Genomic DNA, 26,616 nt, shown 5'->3' on the forward strand with positions numbered 1-26,616 from the left:
CTGGAATTGTCATTACAAGCCTGACCTTAAATACAATTATTGCTGTATGCATGCTACCGGCATCAAGATATACTTTAATAATCCACAATTCTACGTACATTCATTTATATTAAAGGAATATCATACAACAAATTTTCTGCAGTGTCACATACTTAATCTATTCTTGGTTTTACACTGTTTAATTTTAATATTAAGAAGCCAGTGCCCTTTGAATCCTAGGCATTCTCAACATATTCTAACTGGGAAGTAAAAAAGCTGTAAGATTACCTTACAGGGGTAACCTAACTGTTTAAAGGGATCACTCACTGACTTGATGACACAGTAAATAAATAATCTGTTTAGGAATCAGTAGTCATCTATCTCCCCTCACTGTTTCAGTCAAACTTTAAAATATAGTCACATGTTGAACACGTTGCTGCTTTCTGGCTCCAAGCAGTCAAGATCAAAGAGCTGCATTTTGCACCGCTGTAAGAAAACCTCATTATGACAAATGGTGGTATATTTGCAACAGAGTAGGGATTTGAAAATGTACAGAAGAGAAGCAGCGATCCTCGGTCCTTATTGTACTTCTGCTCAGCTGCTGGAAGGGTCAAGCATATTAAGTCATGAGAACTTTGACTTGTTTAATAAAAACGTATGTTCTGTTGATTACTGGAGAGCTACAGTGATTAATAATTAACTGTCTTCTTTTAAGCTATATTGATGTTGTCATCTGACTGAGTTTCCTGCAGGACATTTGCTACTATCTCAGCTCCCATGAAAGAGGAGAAGAATTTCTTGCACCATTGGTGGCACTTAGGCAGAGACCTTATTCTTCAGACATGACATAACCCCTGCTTTGTGTCAACGTGCAGCAGTATCTCCTACACTGCTCCCTACCTTCCAGCATGCGCTCTGCAGTCAGGCTGTATGTTTCTGCATTCTGTGCTATCTGACGAGCCATGGCCAAGTGCTTGAGCATTATCTCACAGCTTTGGTCACTGCTTTCCCAGAGGTCCATCCCTTCAAAAATGACAGCTTGCCGCTCCATCAAGGTAATGAGAGGCATCAGCAGTGGCACAGTCACATGCTTCTGTGGAGTACTGGTGGTCTCTGGAATAGAGAACAACAAATCATATCAGACATTATGAAATTGCTAATTCAAGAAACTATTACTTTTCTTCCATCTTCCAAACTGACACATTACCTCAGGTACACCAGTCCTACCAGTTTCCAGGGAGAGAAGGCCAAAACAAGTTAGTGCTGGAAAACTCATCTGTTACAGGAGAGGGGGCTCTGCTGAATTACTAGACAGTGGCACAGAGATTTAAAACACATTTAAAATCTGCATAATTCCAATAAATTCTGTGAGGCTTACGTTTTCTTTATCCATTCTCTTAGAGAAGTGTTCAGATGTTATTCTCTGCCTCGCACTGCTTTGGAGACGAGAGCTGCAAAGAACGGATGCAGGAGCCCCTGGTGTGATCAGAGGAATTCTCTTACTAACCCATTCTTTGTATTTAAGGATTCACCCTCTGATCCAGTAGGCAAAGCAAATAAAAATCTAAATTTGCCAGAAATAACTCTCTTCTGAGTAAAGAAGGAGATTTTATTTTTTTTTCCGTCTTTGAGGCAAGGAAAGTGTTTTAGTTTCTGCTCCACAAAGGGAGTATAAGTTTGAGAAGGATTTTAGATTCTGCATGGGTACATGCACACAAGCACGTTTGTCTGGCAGACTGTTTCCTTCTATTGCATTGTCTTAGAGTGCATTCTACAAGTTCACAGTCCTTTTAACATGTGATACACAGCTATCCAAACAGCAGCTGCCTCATCTCCCTACACAGGAAATGAGCAGTGAGAAGTTAAAAGGGCAGACAGAAACCAGTGTCACTCATACTCACTGTTCCACTCGTCTTGTCCTTCGTGCAAAGCTTTGCTAAATGGCTTCAGCTGTTTTTCATACATAATGGCAGTCTGGGTATAATGATGTCTCAGAGAGGTCCAGGTTTGTTCTAACCTAGTGACCTGTTCATAGACAATGACAGAATACCTGTTAAGTGATGCCACAGCAATCACAGGAACAGCACCCTGCTAGTGATGAAGTTTGTTCTGATGAGCTCTCTAGTCTTGATGAAGTTGCATAAATGAAAATAAGCAAACTACCAAACAATTCTATGGTTTGGAACATAAACAGATTTTTACCTGTGGCATTTCCAGTGCTTTCATAATGGCAGAAAATCCGTACAAATCCCCCAGTGAGTCCTTCAGCTCCACTGCAACTTGGATAATCCTGTTTAATGTTGCTGCTCTATCTTCTACTGTTCCTGTGCAACCCAGGATATCCACAGCTATTCCTATAGCCATGGTATTGTGCCTGTAAATGAAACAATTTATTTATGCTGTTTACTAAATAATTATGCTTTACATGTGTTCAGGAAAATCTGTTCAAAGGTTTATTTCAATAGCTTGGTGTGCCCCAGTAAACCTCCTCTTGCCAACATCTTTGTATCAAGACCAGTAACGCCATTATACAGAACATAAGACATGTTGGCTTTTAAAATAAATTTAGTAAGATTTCCTGTAATATTATTAGTATAAAAAATTGTGCTTAAGCAATGAATGAATGAACACTTCTGGGAAAATTGCCCTAATTCCGTTTTGTCCTCTGCACTCAAATCGTGGGATCTTCCCCCAAACTTTCAGCAACCAAACTACTGAAATCTGATTCAGAGCAGCAGAAAAGCTAGATCAGGGATAGAAGACCCCTAATTGTTCCCCCTCAACTTGTGCAGAGGTATTAGAATAAGATCTGCTGATCATTTTTTACTTTAGTAGCACTTCTAGCCTCTTCCCCAGCTGCAGAAGGCTATTGCCTTCAATTTCTTCCAGAAACACACATTCAGCTATATTCTAGGTCCCCCCTAACCTTTGGCTTGGCTGAGCTCTTAAGGAGATGAGGGTGTTGAGCTCTAAGGACAGTTCCTCTTTCCCTGTGTTACATGCATGGATTTGCCCCAGGACGTCATGGAATGTTTCCTATGCAAAAAGCAGTTCTATGCCGTATCTCTCTACCTTGCCCTCTGTACACATGAATTCAGACAACCTGTAGGCAAGCACTCTGAGGAGGCAGAGTACAATGTAGCAATGCTCTGATCTCCTGGCCAGCTGCCCTGGAAATGAGTAATAGGAACACTTACCTTTCAATGAGGTCAAGGCGCAGTTGATGTCCATAAGGCAAGGTGATCAGTTCCAGCCCAGAGTTCACTCCCATAAACATCCTCATCTCTTCAGACACTTCCAGGATCCTTGCCACCTGCCAAGGGCAAAAGACCTGCACGTGATTTGAAACTCATTTACTTCAAACCCTCCCTGCAACCACATTGAAGTCCTCCAGGTTAGTGCAGGGCATGCAGAGCTAAGGGCACAGCATGCAACCCTGGGATACAGTCATCTAAGAAAAATTTGATTAATGCACTTTCAGTGCCTTACACAAAAAGACCAACATTTGCTTTGCCATCTTCATTTCTAAAAAGATGATTGCTCTGAATGCTTTTGGATTAAATCACAGGTTCCTCATAAAGATTAATAAGTAAAAGGCCTTTAAGGAGGACACAATGTTGAGGGCCTAATGAAGTCGGCATGTGAAAGCTGACACCCTTACCAGTTTGTCTTTGCTTTTTAAACACACAGTATTAGCTACTGGTTATAGCAATAGCAATTATATATGCTAATTTGCTAATTCTAGGCAAAATCACATTAACATACTAATGTGAGATTATCTGCTGGTTTAAGGCCTGTATGATGACACATGCACAAACCCATCTGCCTGCTATTTACTGACATATCAGCAGGCTTTCTTGGTTATGAAAAGATGAAAGCAATCTGGGCCACACAACAAGCCTCCCTGGTACAAAATCTAGCACTGTCGAGAAACCCGTTTCACTTCTGGAGATGCAGGAGTGGTCTGAAGTCCCTAGAGACACACTGACCGCTACTTCCTTGTCAAAAAAAGTCCTCTCAGGCCTGCAAGTGGCAGATACTCCATCACCATATGGGTGCTCTTCTCATTATTAGAAATCTCACTATTTAAAAGGCAAGCAGCCACTGCTGCCACTCGAGACAAGCTATGAACTTCAGCCTTATCACAGATCTCAGTACAAAACATTTATTCGGGCCCAGTTCGCATGCCAATCCTGTTGCATCACGCAGTTCTTATCAGTGTGGTAGTATGCAGCAAGTTAACAAGGAATGACAGTCATTGGCTCTCAGCACTGCAAGATAAAGATAAAACAGACTTCTCTACATGTCCCAGCCAGTTACTGTTCCTGCTCCAAAACCCAAAAATCTGTTTCTGTAAAACACTCCAGTGACTTCTAATGAATTGTACAGGCTCCCACGCTTCCAAGAGGCAGTTTCCTTGGCCCCATTCCAGAGCTCATAGAATTTAAAATAAGGAGACTAATAACAACCTAATTGAATATAGTATATATAAAACTCCCTTACTAATTCTCTAAGGCATGCATATCCTGTGCCTTCAAGCAACATACACTTTAACAATATATTAAAAGACATTCTGTTTTTTATTACGAGGTTCAAGGAAGAAAAGGTGAATTTCAGAACTAAAATGTCAGAGAATGCTCTTGCTGCTCTTGGAACCATAGTAAAGAAGCCACAGTCTATCACTTCTGAAAACACCAAGCAGTTGTAGAGCTGAGTTTTTCTGAGCCACCATGTCTACGCGAAGCCTCACTCGGCAGCAGCCAACACTGATACTGAGGAGAGAAGCTGCATTTGATGTTGGCAGGAACCCAGCAGCTGGCAGGGAATGGCACACTTACCCCACTGCTGCTCTGGTGAACTACCCCCTTCCCAGACCTGAGGTGTGAATCAGTGCAGCAGTGCTAGGCTGAGCACCAGACATGTTTATTCTGGAGCACTACCACTTCCTTTCTTGTCTGCAGTGGAGCTGCCCAGTAAGTAGCCATGCATGTTGCTTCTCAAGCTGCACTTAAACCCAAACAAAGCCCCAACACTCAGTTCCTGTAGCTGCTCTCTGGCAGGTACAGCACTTGGCAGCCCAGCAAAGTGGTGCAGATTAACTGCAGTTGCATTTCATGTATTACAGAAAGTCAACAGCTCACAAGGAAATGACTTCTGTCCTGCCCTATTTCTGAACCAACAGCCCATCCCCAGCTCTGTCAGCTGAACAAAGTATACATTGTAGAAAAATAATGCTTTGTGGTTTTACGTCTTTCTAAACACTTTCCTAGCAATACAGTCCTCATAGGAGAAAAATGCACAAGGCCTGATAGGCATTTTCCCCCACCACCTGTCCAGCTGTAAGACAGAAACTCAGATAAAAGGAGCATCTAGTTTAAATACATTTAGTTCCGCTGAACGTCATACAAGCCAGCGTATGGCAATCAGGTAATGTCTGTCTACTGTTTGCCCTTGTGAGCTAACTGGCTATTTCCTGTCACAAGTGGTACTTTCCACAATGGTTTACAGCACAGACAGCTCACCCTCCAGTATAGAAGAAAGGCTGAATCACAGATGCACAGCAACTGATAGGAGATTAAAAGGATGTATGAAACCCTGAGAATTTGAGTCTTAAGTCAAGGATGGCGGGAAACCTTTAGTCCAAAGGGATGGTTAACATTCTTGTTCTTCAAATAGAATCACAGAATGGTTTGTGTTGGAAGGGACCTTAAAGACCATCTAGTTCCAAGCCCCTGCCACAGGCAGAGACAGCTTCCACTAAACCTGGTTGCTCAATGCCTGTCCAACCTGGCCTTGAACACTGACAGGAATGGAGCATTTACAGCTTCCTTGGGCAACCTGTGCCAGGGCCTCACCACCAGCACAGTAAAAAATTCCTTCCTTACATCTAACCTAAATCTCCCCTGTTTAAACCTATTACCCCTTCTCCTACCATTACAGCCCCTGATGAGGAGTCCCTCTCCAGCACCCTTGTAAGGCCCCCTTCAGATACTAGACAGTGCTGAAAGGTCTCCACACAGCTTCTCTTCTCCAGGCTGAACCACCCAAACTTTCCCAATGTGGGAAAAAAAAACACCCCGACACCCTAAAAATTCCTACAATCAAGTCAATACATTTGTTGTATTAGCTGCAAATCTACCCATTAATCTTTTCAAAATAGTTATGTAAAAAGTATGAACTTGCACAGTACAAAATAAAATGCAAGAGTTTTCTTACCTTGCAGTCCATTCTAAGAATATGCTGTGCAATAACCTTTGCACTGTTGTTGGTGAAAAGCTCCTTAATTCTTCTTAACATTGATGTTTCCAATGGCTTGTTTTCAGGAGGAAGTAGTTTGGATTCAAAATCATTCGGTTTAAAACTAGACACAGTCTCAAACACAGGTGCAGAAAAGATGCTGTCATCTTCAGCCATATGAGTTGAAGCTTCTAAAGGATCTGTAGAGTTCATCATAGGGTCATCTTCCAGGATCAAATAGTTTGTTTCAGAGTTCCTGAATGAGTGTGTTCCCCTCTCCTTTCGTATCGGATGTTCCACATAGCTGTTTTTCTGACATAACTGCTGCTTTGTTGCTGCAGGATCTCTGGCAGGGCTTAGTTCACAGTAGTGTTCCTCTGAACTGTGGGAAGCTAAGGGAGAATCTGGAGGCTTTCTCAGGGGTGCTTTGCTGGGTTTAGGTGGAGGCTTTGGGCAGAGCTGACTGTCTGATCCTCCAAGAGCTTCTCCTACTTGTAACTCAGACCTGACTTTCTGAACAACTGTGGGGCTTAGAGAAGGCTCACTGCCTGTTCTAAATGCAGGAGAGCTTGGATATGGGTCTGCATCTGCTTCAGGTAATCGAGATGGATGTCTCGAACCTGCAAGGGAAAATGCAATTTTAGAAGGCCAAAACACGTATCCTGATGCCTGTCCCAGGGTTCATGTCCTAATGCTGATTCCTGAGGAAAATATTGACAGATCATGTCAGTTATTTTCTGACAAAATGCATATGAAATTGTATTTTGAGGAATGAGCTAGCCAGTAAATTCCATTCTCTTGCTGATCCTCCCCAAATCCCAAATACACAGAACAGCTGCACCATAATATTATTCTGTGGTAATGCTGACAATAATTCCAGTCCCTGCTGCATACATAGGCTATACTGTCAGAGTTGGATAGTCTCCATAGCTTGGAATAGGAGGCTTCTTTGTAACCTGATCTAGGCCATAAAAGCAGAAACTTCCAGCCACACCATATAAAAGATGAGTCACTTCTGAGAATGACAAGTTTGAGATGAAAGAAAAGCTTCCCACAGTCGAGCCTGAACCTGCCATCAGGTACGGAAGGAATGAATTTCAGGGCTGCTAACCTTTTTCCTAAATGGTAGCTGATGGCAAGAGCTGGAGAAACACATTCACATGCTTCTGTGTATTTATACCTCATTCTGGACTCAAACCTCAGCATCCAATCTAGGACTGAAGCCTCTATCAGACATTCCCAGTCTGCAGTTCTCCATGCATATGCTGGTATCCCCAGCAAAATGGCCAGTTGCAGCACATGGGCTTTGCTGGTTTTTTCCAGCTGGCTCTCAATTTCTGCAGACAAAATCTGCAAAGCACAGCCTGTCACCACTCATAAGCAGTATCATACCAGAACGTGCTTGAAGGACCCCATGATGAAGTACACAGCAGTACTCTTCAGATTAACTGGTGTAGTACCAAAAGAAAACTTTTTGCAGCCATGGATTGGAGTAAGATGATCAAGTACAGATGGACAGAAACTTGTTTAATGAATACCTGTCCATCCAATTGCTAAAGACAGGAGCACACCCTTTCTATCAAGATAGAGTCTCACTTTACAAATACTCAATATTATCTTTGTCTCAAGAATTCTTTCCACAACAGGCACTACAAATTTCAACAGCTACCACGTTCAAAATGACTAGCAGCCTCAGAAGTGAAACACTAGAATTTGTCCCTAGAGAACAGATGAATCCCTGAAACTTCCTTAGCCAGTATGTTAGTATGGATACAATTGCTTACATCTCTGAAGAGTATGAGAAAGAAAAAGCCACCATCAACAACTAATCAGGTGTTGGTACACCTTGTATCCCTGGAGGAAGACAATGACAGTCGCCATGGAACCAGACAGCAGTAAAAGGAACAAAAAGCAAAAGGGATGGGGTGGGGGGGGAAGGTTGAATACAAAAGCCAAAGCAGTGTTTTTTTTTCCTGGGGAGGAACACTAGCACACTTGCATACTTGTGGAAGCAGTTACCAGACTTCCATGAGACAGGGCTTCTACTTAATAGACTTGTCAAAATGATATGAGACAAGTCAGTTCTTGTAAAGCACAAGCAAGGAAAGTCATACTGTCAAAAGGATACTAATGCCAACTGTAGCTGTTAGTTTTTTCCTCTGAAAGCCTACTGAGCTGTGTGCCAAGGTACTCAGCTACCTGGTGCACTGTAAGTGAAAACCCTATTCCAGTGACTTAAGGAGCAAGCAATATGCTAACACAGCTTACACTGGCTGTTAAATATATCTGTATATACAGGACTGAGAACACTCAACAATCTCACTTTGGTATGAAGCATAATGGACTACCTGGACACACACAGATTCTAAGTGTGAAACATTTAATTACAGAACATACCTATTAGCAGATAGCTCTCTGACTGGTGAGCCTTCAAAGGGAATCTTTTTTCCAGAACATGATCCAAACAAGCTGGCTGACTACCACTTTTCTCTTTGTTTCTAGGGTAAACAAAAATGCAAACAAAGCCATATCAATATATACATATATATTATATAAACCATATATATCCAACACTTAACACACATACATAATTGCCAGAATATATCAAAAACAGTGCAAGGATCATTAGCTACCCACTTGGGAAGCTTATAAGAATAAAAGGTATTTCATGCTGTTGTGGCAGAAACGAATGGGCTATAATATATGTGACCCTGCAACATTCATGACGGTGTTCCTTGGTGTTGAGATTTTTTTAATGGAACATTTGATTTGGACACTGAAATTAGGATCCATTATCCCACACTTGGCATTTTATTGCAGAAGTCAAACATGGAAAGAAAAGCTTCTCTGGAGCAGCAAGAAGATTTTATTCTAATCCTTTGTTTTATTCTAGTCGAGATTCGCAAAGAACAAGCTGCACTGCTGTTGTGCTTCCAGAGCCTACATTTGCTCTCACTCATTTGCTAAAAAAATCAGCAAACCCTCATACCTAGTTTCCTGTCTAAAATCAGAGTGAAAATTCATATCACCTACAGCCAGAGCTGACAGAGTTACCTCATTTCCCTCCATAAGGACAGCAAAATTAAAGTACCTCAAAAGATTGCCCCTGGGTATGCTGTGCTCCGGGGATTGCATGCTGGATATACCAAGACTCAGCCTTTTTGCAGTTTCTGGTTTTCCTTCAGGGTTACTTGGCTCTTTTTGTCGGACTGGAGTTACACCATACTTTTCCTCTAGACACCTGAGAGGCACAGTCCTGTTGATAGGCTGAAAAATAATTGCTCCACTCTGCTTTGATATTGGTGTGCGATTCCCAACATAGTATCTAACCAAGCCAGGAATGCTGTCGAAGCTTTCCAGTTCAAGCTGATACTGAACACGGCAGTAGGCTTCATTGAGTCTTAGAACTGTTCTGTTGATCTTAAAATGCTGGGAGGTATTTTTCCACTGACACGTAAGAACATAGTTCCCAGGACTGGAAAGAGAATCCCTGATCAGAAAGTCTCCATCTCTCTGAACCAGGCCTTCTGCCACCTTTTGAGGAAAAAGGATTTTAGAAGAAGACTTTTAGAATCAGAAAACAAGTAGTCAAACAACACACCACAAAGTATTCTTAAACATCGGATTTCGTTTGGCTGCTCTGGAAGGACAGATAGAGCCAGAAATATAAAGAAAAGCATGAAGTGCAGTAGAAAAATCATGTCTCCAATTCCAAATTTAAGAATCCATCCCACAGCAGAGATCTGGAGGGGTTTCTTTGAAAATGCCCAGCAGCATGACCCACATCAATGTATTTCTTATAGTTTGATAATAGAAAATAAGGCATGAAGAGAAAGCAATGACTCAGGATTTTAGACTTTAAAACATCTGAATAGACAGTCACACTGAGGTTTAGAAGCCTACTTACTACAGGACACCAGAATTGTCTTTTTATTATTGCCTTAAGTGACAGAAGCTTTCATTTTTTTATTCTTCGTGAATACTGACTGCATAGTACTAGGAGGAGTCAGAGCAATCCTGTTTTTCCTGTTCTGAGTTAGTCCTGTCATGTGATAAACTCTGCATCTAACAGTTAATCTTGGGTGCAGCGTATGTGGGTGCTGTGCGGGCTCTCCTTACCGAGGGGAAATGCAGCTTGCAGCTCCGGCCAGAGTCGGGAGCCCCGCAGGGGGAGCTCCAGGCGCTCTGGGAACCGAAACTCCAACGCAGCCACAGCTTTAACACATTTCAAAGATGTTTGTAAGGATTAACATCAAGTTATTGCATAGATTTTGTTGTGGGACTTTTTTCCCCTCCCCCAAATTCCAGGTGCAAGAAAGAAAATACACAAGAACACCTTAGCTTTGGTTAAGAATACTGAACCAAATTAATGTCCGTGTTGCCCGAACAATATGTGGAAATAGTATTCTCATATAAAGCTTAAATTCCATTTCTACCTTTATTCACGCAAATCATGAAATATCTGTGTTATCCACTGTTGTCTGCCCTGAATCTTTTCCCAGCCTCATTTTATTACCAAGCTGTGATAAATACCATAGCTTTCACACAAACAAGCATTATGTTTCTATTAAATTAATGAAGATATCAGAGATGTGTATAGTACTTAAGTACAATTCTGCTTGCCTACAAAAGTTCAAAGCATGTTTGGCAATGCAATGACCACGTACGTACCTGCCAAGGAATACGTCCATGGTACCAAGCATGGCTACGCAAGTCTTCACTACTCAGCTGCAGTTCTTCCTCTAACTCTTTCTTCAGCTTTTCTGGGCTGTTGTCCATAACCTGCCTCTCCCTAGAAAACTGTAATAAAAGATTAAAAGCTACAAGTGTGCCAAGTTTAGTGATTAACATTTTACCTGGGTTCTAACTTCCATCACATGATCTGCACCAGCCACTGGAATGCAGGTGCTGCTTTCAGCAGCCTGGCTTGGCTTCACTCTCTGCGTTTGTAAAATCCAGCATTCGGTGAGATAATGTGTGATTGTTATACACTGCACAGAACAGAGCACAGAGTTCTGTCTGTACATCAGACTAACAGTGACACACCTACAAAGGCTTCCTCTTACTTCCTCTTCCCAACAATAATTCTAACTATACCCACAAAAACAGATCTGAACCAAAATGCTCTGCTCCAATATTCTTCCTCCTACTTAAACTTCCATTTTCAATTCAGATTCTTTCTCCCCCATCCAATTAAGAACATTTCAAATGCATTGAGACAGGCTGGTCATAAATATTTCTGTTGCACTAAATTCAGTTTGACAAAGTAAATTTTCAACCTTAAAGGGCTTACTTTTAATGGTCATTAAATCTGCATGCCCATGATGTTCCCTTCTTAAGGGGAAAAGGTCCTGGTGCCCCATAGCACAAAACACATGAGAACTGCTTAGAGATATCTCCACCACCACTACACAACTACTATAAAATTATCTGGACAGTTCCCAGCTTTGCCTCTTCTTAGGGTACAGCTTCCATGCTGGACCACCCTGGCTCCTAAGTCTTTCTTGTGGATGCAGTGTGGCCAACAAAGTAAAGTGCAGAATCTTCTCTAGAGAGTTGTCATATACTTTCATAAGCTTCCCTCAGTGGAGGGAAGTTCTTTGGACTTCCTTACATCCCCCAAGGGCTGGGGACTCCAGTGCATTCTTACTGGTGCTGAAGAGCTTCCAAAGCCTAAAATACTCAAGAGATTCATTGCAGGATATTCTATATATTGTACTGTATTGAATTCTATGTATTCAATGTAAAATATTCTACAGTGATCAAAGAATCAAAGTATACCCTCTCTCCAAAGAAAGTACAGGGAAGGAGTGAGATGCGAGAGAGAGGCCTCCAGCTGGAGTACAGACTAAAATGCAAGATTTTGCTTCATTGTGTTATGGATTTTATTTTTCCTTTAGCTCTGAACATGAGCCAAAACCCACAGGTTCCCTTCACTGACACACTGATGTAAATATGCAACCCATGCATTATTCAAACATGAACTGGTAATGCTTGCCCACCAATCCTATCCTCTCTATGAGCCTTGCTCTCTATAGCATTTCCTTTTTCATACCGAGCATTCACAACACCTAACCGTGGGAGCAGGTGGCATACATTTAGCACTTGTTTCAACAATCCTCCCTGTGATTTCAAGCAGACTGAATTACAACAGATTACTAGACAGCAGATTTCTGGTGGAATAATGCCAGAAGAGGCATTCTGCTGCCAAGACTATTTAAACATGCTGGGAGCCCAGAAAAATTCTGAGATAAATTCTCCTCTGCTCTCTACTTTTCTCAGAGAAAACTAAGGTTTTTCTTAGACAAACACAAATTAGCATAGTTTAGCAAAGGCAAAAGGTAAAAACCACCTGGTAAAGAATCACTTATCACCTCAGTTCTGCTTGTGTGAACCGCAACAGGGTGGTATGTATCCATACAAATGTGGTTCAAAACAGACAAGCACTTTCAACAAGGAGTAAATCCTTTGTGCTTTTGTACGGTCAAGGTCTTTCACCAACTTCCCCGAGCCTAACCCTAACATTCCCCTCCACCCCACACCTCTGTGACCCATCACACTAACATAGCTAAAGAACTAGCAGCGCATACTCGCTGCCTTCATTTCCCAGCTCCAATTGCTAGGTACCAGTTAAAGCTGACTGACACTGATTCCAGGATTAACAGTTACCTATTTTACTACTACATCTTAGAGGATGGTAACAAGTATTACAGCATTTGCATAAACGGTAGGTAGAGTGAAGAACACAAACACTGAGGATAGATTTTTCAAGAGCACCTTTGCCCTGACCACACAAGGAAGTAAGTGGCTGGAGAAATTTTATAGTACCCCCTCCAATCTAAATCACAGCATTTGGTTTTAATGGCATACAAATCTCTAACATTCATAGCTGTGTATTTTGTTGATCTTCTGAAAGGAACTGCTACTTTAATTGTAATAAATTGTACTTACATTTTTGAAAGATGCTTTTGACTGAATAGAGATCTTGAAACACAGAAAACTACTGTACAGGTTGTTACCATCATTCCAAAAGCATACCACTGCACCTCAGTGGTAGGCAAAGCTACTGTAAATGGAACAGACTGCAGTACACAAATGAAATACCTGAATTTGCTTAGGAGAGCTAGACTCTTAGTCAACAAAAAGAGCCATACATCTTTGTGCATGGGCCAATTTCATCCATTGTACTGACACAGATTATCTTAAAACCCCAGGATGATCAAGTTACAGATGCACATGAATTATGAATACAGCAGAGAAATCTAGAACTGCTTCTGGTTGTTCAATAGGTTTTTCACTACTCAAATAATGTAATGAGACACATACTGCACTTGAAGTACATCAAGCAACACAACAAGAAAAACATTTAAGGAATCCAAACCAAACAAATGGTTAACATTCATGATTATTGGTGTGTTAAAAATCCTCTCCACCATGGTCTACCACACTGAGCGTACTCTGATTGCCAAAGGTCAGATATCTCCTGAGATGAAGCAAACATGCTTAAATAACCCTTATGCAACTCTGGACTTAGTGGAAGAACTCCTGTGGCTAGCACAAATCCCAAAATACATGGTGGGGGAAGCTGCCTAAGTAAGCAAGTTTAGTAATAGCATGTCTTCCTGGACAATTTTTTGTTGGTTGAGGCCAATTCCTCATATAAACCCTGCCCCTTAAAGGAGAAGTGTTACCAATGATCTGACTGTAATCATATCAGCCTAACCCTTTCTATGCTAAACACTGTACCTGAGGCTCAAGGTCCTGCAAGAATCTCTGTATATGCTCATATCCACGTCATGCAAGTGAACTCTCAAAAATCATTCCTGGCACAGACTCACAAGCATGTTAGCCTGTAAATAAAGAAGAGTGTAAACCTACAACATTAGCTATGGCAATGGGCTTTCTTTTAATAGAAAAGGTGACCTATTCTACACAACATGATGCAGATACTTCAGCCTCATTTCCAAAGAGCACCCAAAAGCTAATGGGCAGTAATGGTATGCTGTAAATTGGCACTAACTTCATAGTGACAAACCTCCATTTACTAGTAAGTCCTCTTTTTTTTTTTTAAGATGCCATCTTGACTCCTATCCAATGACAAAAAGAAACCTGAATTTACAGCTAGATTGCGAAGTGGATGGTAAAAAATGAAAGTAAAAACAGGTCTAGGGCAAAAATTAAAAGACTTCAGTATATTCTGCAGCAAAACATGGTGGAAGCAACACAGGGAAGCTTCCAGTTTAAACTCTTTCAAAAGATTTCCAAATAGTAGCAACCCTGTCAGAGATCCCTGGAATATAAAAGCAAATCAAGTCAACAGAACTCTTTTCCAATACAGATGCTTTTCCTGACTTACAAAGAACTCTCCCTAAGTATGTGCTTTCCAGAACTGTTTGTTCACATTTTAGTTGCATTGTTTCCAGTCCTGGTGCTATTTTAAGATATTCCTGCATGCTGAGCTTTTTGTGAACAGGTCTTTAAAAGAAAAATACAAAACTACTGAGCAACAAAGTATTATCAACCTCCAGCAGAAGCCCTCAAACTTACCTACACACCCAATGGAGAACAGAAAGCTAAGAGTTCGGGGTGGGGGGGGGATTTCCAGTCAGTAAATTTAGTGTTTTCAATAAATGTTATGCAGATTTATTATATTTCACACAGGATATCTATTTCAGGGCATTAAACTAAAAGCAGATTTTCCTTACTGATGTAACAAACTACCCTTGATGTCATGTACTATTTTACATTTTTTTTGCAGGCAAATGTTACTCTAGCATACAAAAAAAATAGAAAGTATCAAAGTAAATCTAACACCAAAATATGATCTTAGTTAGGTAAACTTAAACAGGCATTGATCTACCACAATATGCTGTTGTTGTGAAACTTGTGAACACGTTAATGGTAATTTCTCACAATAAACTGTTGTTCGTGTATCCAAGGAGTTACTTTCATTTGATAGATTGGCACCCTTCAAAGGAAACTCACTGTAGCAAGCTCTTGTGTCAACCATCCAGGCTGAATTTCTCACATTACAGTAATTTTTAATTGTGCTGAATAATCTACTGTTTGAGGTTGGTGATAAGCAAAATAAAAGTCCCACAGTTACTTTTGTTGCCTACTGGCAGTGGATTCTTTCCTCAGTTTGTATCTCCAACAACTCCAGTGAAGTACATGTACCAATAGGGCATCAAAACAGCGGAGATGAGAATCACACAGGTTTCTATGGAGGCTTACTTCTACTGTTATTAATTCCTCTCTAAGGTGATTAAGTGGGGATTTTGGTTGGTTGGATTTTCTTGTTGGTTGGTTGTGTTGTTTTTTTTTTTTAAACAGCTTGATTTATGAGGAAGAGACTTTTACTTTATGGACACAGCTTGGAAGTGGTCCAAAATCTGTCATGTTAGATCAGCTCCTTCAGTTCTGATAACATGCAATTTCCCATCACATCTCTTCCTATCCTTCTGGCAAAGTACTATGTACTTCAAGGGCAGCCAAGGACTGTTACAGGCACACAACTAAAGGTGGCCACCATTTCCATCCAATCTCTATTATTCCCTGGTGCTTTGCACAGCTCTGCCAGCTGATATTTAAATTGGCGCAACAGGCAGTCCTGGAGCCACCTGAGCTCACACTGCCTTGAAGAATTCAAGAAAAAAAGAAAAAGGAGGTAATTATTAGGGATAGATAAGAACAGCTCTATGAAAACTGAAGCGTGATCTGATTGAGGAAATAAGCCAGTGCCTTTCTTAAACTTACAATAAATGCACTTTATCTACCTAAACCAAGTCTATTACACCTTTCTCCCAAATCTGTCTTTTCTCAAAAACTAGAGGCCTGCTGTTTGCTTAAATACAGCACGAACTCTGAACTACCACTTCCTGAACTTGTAAAATCCCTAGGTCCTACAGAGTCTCCAAATAAATGGAGATGGGTAATAGTTTGTGATTCATTAAAACCTTAAATTTTGCAAGATTTGCATAGCTTTTAGTCAAGTGGATAATTTAACAGCAAGATCAATCAACAGAAAAATATGAAGGAGGTGCTGAGGCAGGGGCAGGAAATACCAAGAGGGAACACAAAGATGTGAAACAAGGAAGAAAGGGATAGATGCACAGACACTGGACACTAAAATCATCTGGAAAAGTAAAAAAGGAATTAAATTTTTCTATTTATTATTATTATTGCTCTAGAGAGCAATCAATTTGTTCACACAGAAAATGAACAATCTCTTGTCAAAGTTCCAATTCTGGATCAAGATATACTTCACTGGCTGCACAGATCCCTTAAGTCTCTAACCCTGCACTCTTGTGATCCTGATCAGAATAACTGACTGGCACTACAAGTATTTTTTTTAAATATAGTCACATCAATTCATAATATGTTTTAATTTTAATTATAACAAGTACAACATATTTGATTTCACTTATAACTCCACTCATCAGCCACCAAGACCAACAGACTTGCACCACGCATTTAAACAATACCCATGAGCAAGCAGAGTACATTCTTGTTGGCCTTTACTTTCTCCTGTACACTAAACTAGTATCATTGACCAAGAGCACATGGACAAAGTTATTTTTGATTATTTTTTTTTTTTCCAGAAAGAACTAACAGGGAAAAGGGAATTTCTAAATTTAGGAAACCAATTTCTAATTAACTTGGAAATTTTGAACAACTGTGGCAATGTTCTTCACAGGTACAGTTTTTCTTCATCTTCCAGAGCACACAGAGTTCACACAGGACTGTAACAAGTGCTATATTAAGTAATGGGAGGTACAAAATGGGTGTTAAAAGTCTCTTTGCATAGATGACAGCCAGCTTCTGTGGGATTTTAGTTTTCTTTATCACTAATTGTTGTTTGAGACATAGAACATCTATAAAAACTTTCACTATGCCCAAGATACTGGAGAGAAATCTTGAACCACTCCGAGAGATTAATTAACATAGGAGGATAGTAATTTTGAAGCCACAAGATTTCTGTGTGCTTGTTTAGACAACAGGTGACAACTTTTGAGATCACTGATGAAAAGATAACAAATCACCATGAAAACTTCCATCATGACTGTGACAGCTCTTTCAAATCAAATACACTCCATCATGGGCACGTTCTCAGTCTGCCTGACATTCACAGAAAAGCTGCCATTTTTTTTATTAACTAGCGAGATGTTTGGGAGGAGGAAAATAAAGGCTTCTAATACCAACTTCAGCCTAATGTTAGCTGAAGGTGATGGGAAGACTTAATTCTAGTGCACTCTGCATCCACTTTCCACTACAACACTACACTGATAACAAACCCTTAACTTTCTAGAGGACCACATCCAGAGCTAGGAGGACAGCCTCATTTCTAGAATACGGATCCTGAGAAATCCCGAGTTTGAGTCAGCCAACTCCTAATCTCCTCACTCAGTGACTCTGGGGATTTTGACTACCAAATCAAAAGGATCTTAGAAGCTGTGTAGTGTTGTGTTTTTTTTTAATCTGAGAAATACCTAAATGAAAGGTATTACCAAGAAGTTAAATGCGTAAGTACCTACTGGGCAACGCTCCCATTCCCACAGAACAGGAATCACTTACAGAGTACCAGTGGTCCTTGTGCTATCTATATATTTAAGATAGACAGTACACTGGGGTGAAAGTTTAATAAACTGTCTAAAATTACCATGGGAAACTGAAAAACAATTACATAATATCAGACTCATTAAACCCCAAACTCAGCAGGAAGGCAACAGGGGATCAAAGTTCAGGGAGCTAGACAAAATTTTACATCATTTTGGTAAGTCAATCTCTGCCTGTCATTTTGGCCCTCCCCAGCACCGCCACATCTAACATCGAAAAGGCAGACCCATAATGCTGGGTGGTGATGACTTATGTTATCAAATCCAACTGCCTCCACGTACATGCTGAAACTGGATACATGAAGCCTGAGGATGCCAGCAAAACAGATTTAGATCATCACATACTGAAGAAATATTAATTGAGATCTACTATCTATAAAAAGTATTTGCAATTCATCCAAGATAAAAGATGGCACTTGCAATAAGTAGCTACTTATAAAAGGCTTCTTACGCATGCCACATTCATAGCATTAGTACATTACTCAGTAATGAGCTAGATCAATGTGCTGGAAGTTTTGAAACTTGACAGACCTGATAATTCGAGTGGCTTTCCCCTTTTGCACAGCTTCATCTGAGGGTGAATCATGGCAAAGAGCTAAGAATGAAAATACTTGAACTTCAAGGTCTTGCCTCCAATCATGACAACTATACTAGTTACAACTAAAAGACCCTGTCTTCTGGCTAAGTTAACTTTATACATTTAGACCTCTTCATTTTTTAAGTCATCATTTATCACTGATTTGGTCTTAATTCTTCCCAAAAATGCAAAAAATGAAGAACAATATTTTGTCTTGGACGTGGCATTAAGTCATAATTCAGAATTCTCTCAACTTTTTTTCCTTTTGAATCAAACATGAACCCCTTGTCTTGAAGTTTCCTTTCATTTTTCTCAAATGTAGAAGCTGACCTTAGCTATAAGCAGCTATGAATACCAAATGGGATTGTCAGAAGTACTGATGCATCATGACCGAAGAATGAATAGACCCATGTTCGGATATTCTGCACTGATCATTATATTTTCTATTAAGATGAGAAAACAAACAAAACATCTGTTATTGGGATCCCGATTTCACACACTAAAATTAAATACAGCAAAACGCGAGTATTCAAGTGCTGTACTGTTTCCTGTGTTTTGACAGGACACAAGAAGGCATCTCTGAGCTTGGCCACATACTGTTTCCCATTAAATCAGACAACATAATTACAGCTGAATCCAGCAAGAATCTAAATCTCTCAGGGGTAGCTGAAGACTTCATCAGCTCAGTTATGGATCAATTTGGTATTTCATTACAATTATAATTACTACAAAACCTAAAAATTCATCTCATTTTGCTTGAGGTGCTATGTTTTCATGAATTAAGTAAGAAGCCACCTTAGGTCAGGTGTTCAGACCATCCTAGGCACTTTGACATATATAGAAAGTACATAATTTGGCCCCAAGGTGCAGACCTTACTTGATTTGGCCACTAGCTGTTTGCATACCTACAGCCACTTTCTCTTAAGCAAACGCACCCCCATTTCCTACCATCAGAACATCTTAAAATAGCAGTTCATCAGAGTCAACTAATGCTAAATCTGCATGCTGGAAAGCATGCATTCAAATCTATTTTAAATGCTGCAAATCTCTTTAAATAGAACCTCATTTTTGAAAGAGCTCAGCTGTAATTTGTTTCTACATAAAAGGATTTATTTTTTACCTTCCATACACCAAACACTATTAATGTTTCAGTTTCTCTAGGGACTGTATGTATTAGACTAAATGGAAAGTTGCCATGACAACACCACTGTTATTTTAAGTATTAGAAATTCATGCCAAGTCAAACAAAGGGCATGCATGGTCAAGAACAACAGTTTTATAACTGTTCTGACAGCCAACAATAAAACCCGAGGCAATTTCAAAAGTTTTAGAACAGAAGAGTTAAGCCTTATCTCTACAATCACAATGAAAATGAAAATTAGTTACAGTAACAGAAGAGCAGGTTTAGCTCCATTCTGATGATAACTTCTGACATTTGTCCCAGTGAGAAAAAAAACAGTCTGATCAGGGTCAGTGTGCCCAAAAGACTGAGCCCCACACCCCACTTTCAGAAATGGACAGTTAAAAGTTTAAATCACTGGAGGAGGGAGAAGGGGGGCAGCTCTTCCCCACTTTTAAGTGCCTCCATCAAAGTTAAAAAGCTGACAGGCCAGAAGATAGCAACCTTCACATCCTTCCTCATTGGAAGCACTCCACAAAAATCTATACACATTACACAGTGATTTACAGAGCTGATGCTATGTTATTCAAGGAGTAATTCAAGCATACATCTTCAATAAAAAGATAGCAAAGCTTAGGTGCAACTCACAGATCCTCAGAACTATTTAGGTACCCCACCTACTATTTAGGTACCCCAATTCAATTCCCAAGTCACTTAGACAATTCTGTAAGTGTGGCTCAAAATGTTTATAAAGGCTTTTTCTTTGTATTTAGGGCATACAGGGCATTTTTGTATAAAGTGAAAGATGCCCCTGCCTATGGCAGGAAGGTTGGACTAGAGGATCTTTAAAGGCTCCTTCCAACCTAAACCATTCTATGAGTATATAATTGTGTGTATTTTGTAATTTTATAAGTTCAAAAATGTAAGGACAAGTCTAAAATTGTCTTAAGTTCTTAAAACCCCTGAGCTTCTGAGCACAACTTGCTATATTTTCAGCAAGTAGATGAAAAAGTTAGGGAACCAAATGGCCTGACCATTTATATTCTAAAAACTTGAAGATTTGCTAAAATGCTCTTCAGCAAGTTCCAAACCAGGGCATTTTGCACTCAGTGCCTAAACATACAGTCAGCTTCAGGCTCATAAAACAGAGTTGTTTGAGCTTCGATCTGAAATGAGGTGTTCTTTAGAAAGAAAACACACTGTACCCTACCATCATATAAAAACAAACACTTCTGAACAAAACCTAAAAGCATTACTGACAAGCACACTGTTTATTTAGTGCTATCAAAAAAGGGCACCTACCTTGACTCTGATAATAGACTTACGATGATAAAAGCAGCAAATTGCTGCAATCAGCATTTGAAAAACATTATAATCCTTCGGCATTTTCAGTTCTGCTGCTTGTGGTTCCTCAAGGCTGAAGATAAACAGCCACTATTAGCAGTTTTCAGAGGTATAGCAAGCTTTTTACTAACACCACTGCCTGCTAGAGCTGCTCACCCCCTACTCACATATCAGTCTGCGGCACTTCCACAGCCAAAGCTGATACTATCAACTCGGTGGCTGCTGGCATGCTTGCTTCCAGCATGCCATATAGAGAGTGTCAGAAGCCTCATGTGATCTGTTTCACTCACCAGTGAAATCCTAGCTCTTCTATCTTGGTACCCCCTGCCTCAGAGATGTATTTAAGCCACCAGCTCAAGCCAAACTTTTCTTCTTGAAGAGATACAATACCTGACTGTCTCCCTGTACTGATAAAGGCTTAATCAGTTGCTCCAGCTAAATTGCACAACGTCTCTATCTGCATCATCAACAATATATACACAAAACACACAAAAGGAAAAAAACGAAGAGGAAAACCAGTTGGTTACTGTTTGATGACTGTTCCTCTTCATACTCAGATAAGAGTTACACCTTTAGAACTTAGGTTACCAAAGAAAATGATAAATATGTTTATTTTTTATTTGGAAGCCTCTGGCAAGCAGTCCTTGGAAAAAAACAGCACAAAATCAACACTGTCAGCATGAACACTATTAGTGGTGCAACCAAGGTACCTTTAGTATTTAAAGCTAGCAATGGACAGCTTCGGCTTGGTGATAGTCCCATGGGATTGTGCATAATGCTAGAGAAAAAGAACTGCATTCAGGAACACTTCTGATTTGGCAAAGTAAACAAGCACTAAAAATAAAAAGCAACATTTTTATTTATTATTCTATTCTCTTGCACAGTGTAATTCATAGTTTACTGACCATTAAATCACTCAAAGAATCCATCCTACATACCTCAAGGCCCTCTCAATAACAAAGGCAAAAAGCAAATAACTGCTAATTACAATAGCTGTTAGGGACAAGACCTCACCTCTGCAACAGCTCAGTTAACAGCACTGGTGAAAGGAAACAAAATGTACGAGATTGAGGGGTACAAGATAGCCTGTAACAAAAAAAGAGAAGCTTTGAAGAGATCAGTCATTTATAACTGGGATGGTACCAAAAAGTCCAGAAATCACAGGTATTTCAGATCTCAGATTAGGAATAAATTAGTCCCAAGGAGTGGTTAAAAGGAAGAGTTACTTGCCTTTTTCATCATTCTATAATTAGGAGTGCACACATATTAAATACTTATTGATGTGTTACTTGGAAGACAATACTTCTCACCTAATAATAGAGCACTTCCTTCCTACATTGACTGAACAATGTGAGTGCCCTCAGTGCTTGCATCAAGCAATGAGACTTGGCACATAAACCAAGAAGTAGCACTGGAATTTACACAAAGATTCTCAATCATCATAAAACCCCACAACTTTCCTAAAAACTGAGGGCTGGAGTGGCTGTCCTGATGGAGTTCAACATGAAGCACTTCACAGTAGCATGATGCGGTACTTGTGACAATAGAGAAGACGCAGTACCCTTTATCTATTTCCTAATTTGTCAAGTTCTAGATTGCAAATCCAACCGCTATTGTAGTTCACTAGTTAACACACGCATATTTCCCCCAGTCTCAATAGCTTTACGTGTACTTTCATGTCTTACAGAAAGACCTGTTAGTTTTGCAACTTCTTGTATGACTCGTTTACCCAGGGATACACCAGAATTAGAACTGATATAGTTCTCTAGGTCTAGTTTGAACTATATAATTCTTAATATAGTTCCTTCCCCCGAAACAAATAGTACAAACACAGGGGAGGCAAAGAATGAAGTTTTTGCATATGTACGTATGTATGATACATACGTACCTTCCCAAACCTTTTCAACAAGGCTTATACACCCCCTCCAGTCTTTTCCCCACGGAGAGCAAAGGGACATAAGCAGCATATCTTCAACAGATTCCTTGGGTTGTAGGCACAATCTCCCCCTTCAATGGGAATAGCACTGCTCAATCTAGAAAGTAAATTTGGCCTAATATGTATTCAATGTGGGCCTGTCTATTTTTCATCTGAAAGGCTTGTTACTAAGCAGCACTGAAAAAGGTTTAAGTGCTACATCCACAGCTACATGAACAGCAGGGCATAAATTACAAACGGTAATTGCCTGTTCCTTATTTTCTGTCTGCAGTGAAGTAAGTAAAGAATCAAAAATTATGTACACTGTGAGAATGCCAGAAATAATGAACCTTAAAAAATAATACTGTACGATTTCATATAGCAGTTGCTGACACTTTTTGTCAACAGTATTAGCTGGCAGAAAAGAGGGTGCTTTATTTAGATAGTGAATCTCTTTTTTTTTAACAAAGCTAATGGGATTTTTGTTTTATTTAAGGTTAACACAACTTCTGCACATACAGTTCAATAAAGGGATGACATTTTTAGGAGTCAGAAGCAGAGGCTTTGCATGAGTGTGACACAGCAGTATGAAAATTAAGACTACTGAATCTCAAAAAGTACAGGGGAAGCCTCTGGTGATAGTATGCTAGTTCCTGCACTGCTACTTTCAGCCAGCATGACTGAGAACAGCTTTCAGGCTGCTCCAAATTACACTTACATGTAGATAAGAGTTACACTTGTAAATTTTGACTCTGAGAAACAAAGGAGGGTTTAGCCATATTTTCCCTCACCTGTCCTGCAACAATTTGCTGGTACTTTGTGTTCTTAGACTCTACACATGAGAAATAAACCATCTGTTTCTTGCACCTTAGAATATACAATCTTTCTGCTAAGTCAAGTTATTGATGTATTTATAATGCCCTTCAGCACCAACAGCTCAACCATCAGCTTAGTTTCTTTCAAAGATTCTTGCCAAGAACCTTAAAATACTGATAATCCCTTCATCTGTTTCTAAGAATAGCTGGCTATAGCAGTTTTTATAAGTATGCTTATTCTGAAAGGATTTCTAAGTTCATAGAATTCAAGGCCCCTTGAGTTTAAGGATGCTTGATCGTATATTCTATGTTGAGCTCCTAATAGTCCATCAGGAAGAGAAATTAAGGTGTCTCTGCTGACCCCCTCTGTGTTATTACAAAGCCTCTAGATTTATTCAGGGTGTTTTCACAGTCTGGTTTAAATTACACTCACCTAGCACTGCATACTGGGACTGTTTTCCTGACACAGCTAAACTCTGCCCAGTTCCACTCACAGCACGTTGTACAGGCAGGAGTCTGAAGCCTTCATAGTGGTTAGTGTGAACCTGCCCTGGGGGAATCCTCTTAGGCTGCTATAATTGTACAGGTTAAATAAAACACAATGTAGGAATAATTGCTCTAGGAGGGTTTGGTTTCTTTTTCTCTAATCACAAAAAAATGCCTTCAAACTTTCAAGTGGCTTTAGTAAAGCAATCAAACTCCATAAAAACACTTGAAAACTCACAAGCAGTTAGATCTACAAGAAATTATTTTGAACCAAATACCACCCACGTTCATGAAAGTGCTTATAATTCACACACAGGGTTTGTGATTTCATGTTCCAGAGAAGTAACTTTGGACTAAATTAGATGAGGGAACGGGTGGCTTACCACTGCTACGAATCATTAATGGTTTAAATCAGCCTAACAATATTCAGTGAAATACACGTAATGCTTTAGATTTCTCTCCACTAAATGAAAGTAACCAGAAAGCCAGCTGTAAATGCAGAAGGCATGGTGTACTGTACAAGGGTCAACCGCATACATCCGATATGATACACCATGCAGCCAAGCCAGAGCACACAGCTCACTGTGGACTGAAGATATCATACAGAATACAGATAAGTCCTTATTACACAGTGCATATGCATATACATGTTGTGAGTGCCTACGGCTATAAAATGGTACATGTAAGGTTGCAACAAAGTACAATATAAATAAAATTTGAAAGAAAAAAGTAACCCAAAGAAAATCAAAGCATTCAAATCTTCAGATTGAAACATTCTTCATTTAATACATAAGGCTTTTCTCTATAACTAGGTATTTCTTCTTTTTAATGTAAGAAAAAGTCAGGAAACAGGGGACAACTGCTAAATAATTTGTCCATGGAAACATCTTCACAATGCCCATTAACATTAAGTTTTAGTACTTAAGCCCTTCAGACACGGTCCATAACCTCTAACAAAGTTCTGTGGGGGGTGCCTCCAAGTACAAGCAGTGCCTAACTGCTTGTTGGGCACTACAAACAAGCCAACTGTTTGTTTACAGCTGAACACTTTTTAAAGTGTAGAATAAGTGAAAGGAAGAGGATGACAATATTGTCAGCAAGTGTAGCTTACTTTCATCTGTCCCTAACTCAACTGTCTAAAGTCTCACCACCTGGCTCATGTCCTACCATACCTGTGTGAATTCTTTCTGACTCTTTCATGTTCTCTTCTATAATCTCACTTCCTGCACACTGTTGCTGCAGCTTCTGAGCATAAATCAATAGAGACGGCAGCAACTGTAATTACATTTGTTTGCAGTGCACAGGCGTGGTATGGAAGAGGTCAGCATAATTTCTTCCTCCTATCGCAGTTCCATGAGGCAAAGTCAGAAATATGCTGCAGTTGTACAGGAATAGTGAGAAACCAGAATTTGCATCTATTTAGCCTTCAACGCTGCTTGAATAAATACCTTTGAAAATTTCACTCATATAAAACCCAGACTGGCAGGTATAAGAATAAAGTGGCCAACCAGCTTACAAGCTGCCTACTAGGTCCTAATTTGTACTTTAAGACACCCAACTACCTTTGGAAAAATCTGATTTTTTATAACTAGACATACAACCTTTAAAGTCATCTGGCAATAGGCACAGTTTTCCTACTACTTATCTCCCTGTCAAGAAGCCATCAGCAGGTAGAACTGATCCCTACCAAAAACTAGTCTTCATTTTCTTGAGCTCCATCTACTGTCTGCCAACCCATGTACAAACAAAGGAATTTTGTAATGCTTCACCTGTCTTTCCTTAAATTTATTCCTTGGATTGAGGGAATGGGGGAAGGGAAGAAAGAAAATATGAAAAGGCATGAAATTCCTTTTGTTCAGAATTAGTTCACAATTTATGGTTATATTTTCTTCTCTTCCTGCTGGCTAAGATGTCATTAGTCTAACTTTAGCTTTGCTGGAGAGCATAAAAGAGCTCTTCTTGCATATAAAAAGATGCCATTAAAACAACTGCTAACTTCAGAGTTCTGTTTTTGAAAGCTTCCCCAGTCCTGTCAACAAAGTGCTTGTTTGTCTGAGATTTATACCAATTCCAAATATAATTCAAACATTAACAAATTCCATAACTTCACTAGGATTAAGTGGACACATTTCAAAATCAGCTATTTATCTAAAACTCCTGAATATCCAAAAATACTTCCTTTTTATACAAAGGGATATTTTGGATGTTTAGCACTCAAAAATAAAACTCAGAAGTCACTTGGGCTCTGTCAGAGCTCAGTTTTTCAAAAGCCTTTATAAGGGGCTTGTCTCCCTCCCACATTTTTGCACAATACACTCAGATGAAGCAAAAGCAGCAAGCTCACCTCAGCTCATATACCTCCTTTTCAAAAGGGAGTTAACAGAAGGATTTGAAGGCACAGAGGTATTCTACATAGCCAACATAGCATTATACTCCCTCATTTGTGCAGATGCTTAGCTCCTAATAGTATCCAACATACAAAAACTCAAAGCTTTCTCCTCTATTGATGGCATCCCAACTGAAATGTA

General features: G+C 39.8%; 1 protein-coding gene across 4 annotated transcripts in view; it reads right to left on the reverse strand.

The window, feature by feature from the left end:
• The window catches only part of BCAR3 (BCAR3 adaptor protein, NSP family member), a 97,954-nt gene that overhangs the window by 1,100 nt on the left and 70,238 nt on the right, over positions 1-26,616 (reverse strand). For 2 of the 4 annotated variants that reach the window (XM_057429309.1, XM_057429308.1), the window contains exons 4-11: positions 10,888-11,016; positions 9,308-9,750; positions 8,614-8,714; positions 6,196-6,836; positions 3,177-3,292; positions 2,182-2,353; positions 1,881-2,004; positions 880-1,092 (exon numbers count right to left, since the gene is read on the reverse strand). In XM_057429309.1, the coding sequence (XP_057285292.1) occupies positions 880-1,092; positions 1,881-2,004; positions 2,182-2,353; positions 3,177-3,292; positions 6,196-6,836; positions 8,614-8,714; positions 9,308-9,750; positions 10,888-11,016 (1,939 nt within the window). Of the gene's footprint in view, positions 1-879; positions 1,093-1,880; positions 2,005-2,181; positions 2,354-3,172; positions 3,293-6,195; positions 6,837-8,613; positions 8,715-9,307; positions 9,751-10,887; positions 11,017-20,830; positions 21,047-26,616 lie in introns of those variants that run through there. The other 2 variants (XM_057429310.1, XM_057429311.1) reach the window with 2 other exon arrangements.

Source organism: Pezoporus wallicus, unplaced genomic scaffold, assembly GCF_028554395.1.
Source record: "Pezoporus wallicus isolate ANWC-B61680 ecotype Strahan unplaced genomic scaffold, APGP_CSIRO_Pwel_v1 contig_593, whole genome shotgun sequence".
In the NCBI taxonomy this organism is placed as follows: domain Eukaryota; kingdom Metazoa; phylum Chordata; class Aves; order Psittaciformes; family Psittacidae; genus Pezoporus; species Pezoporus wallicus.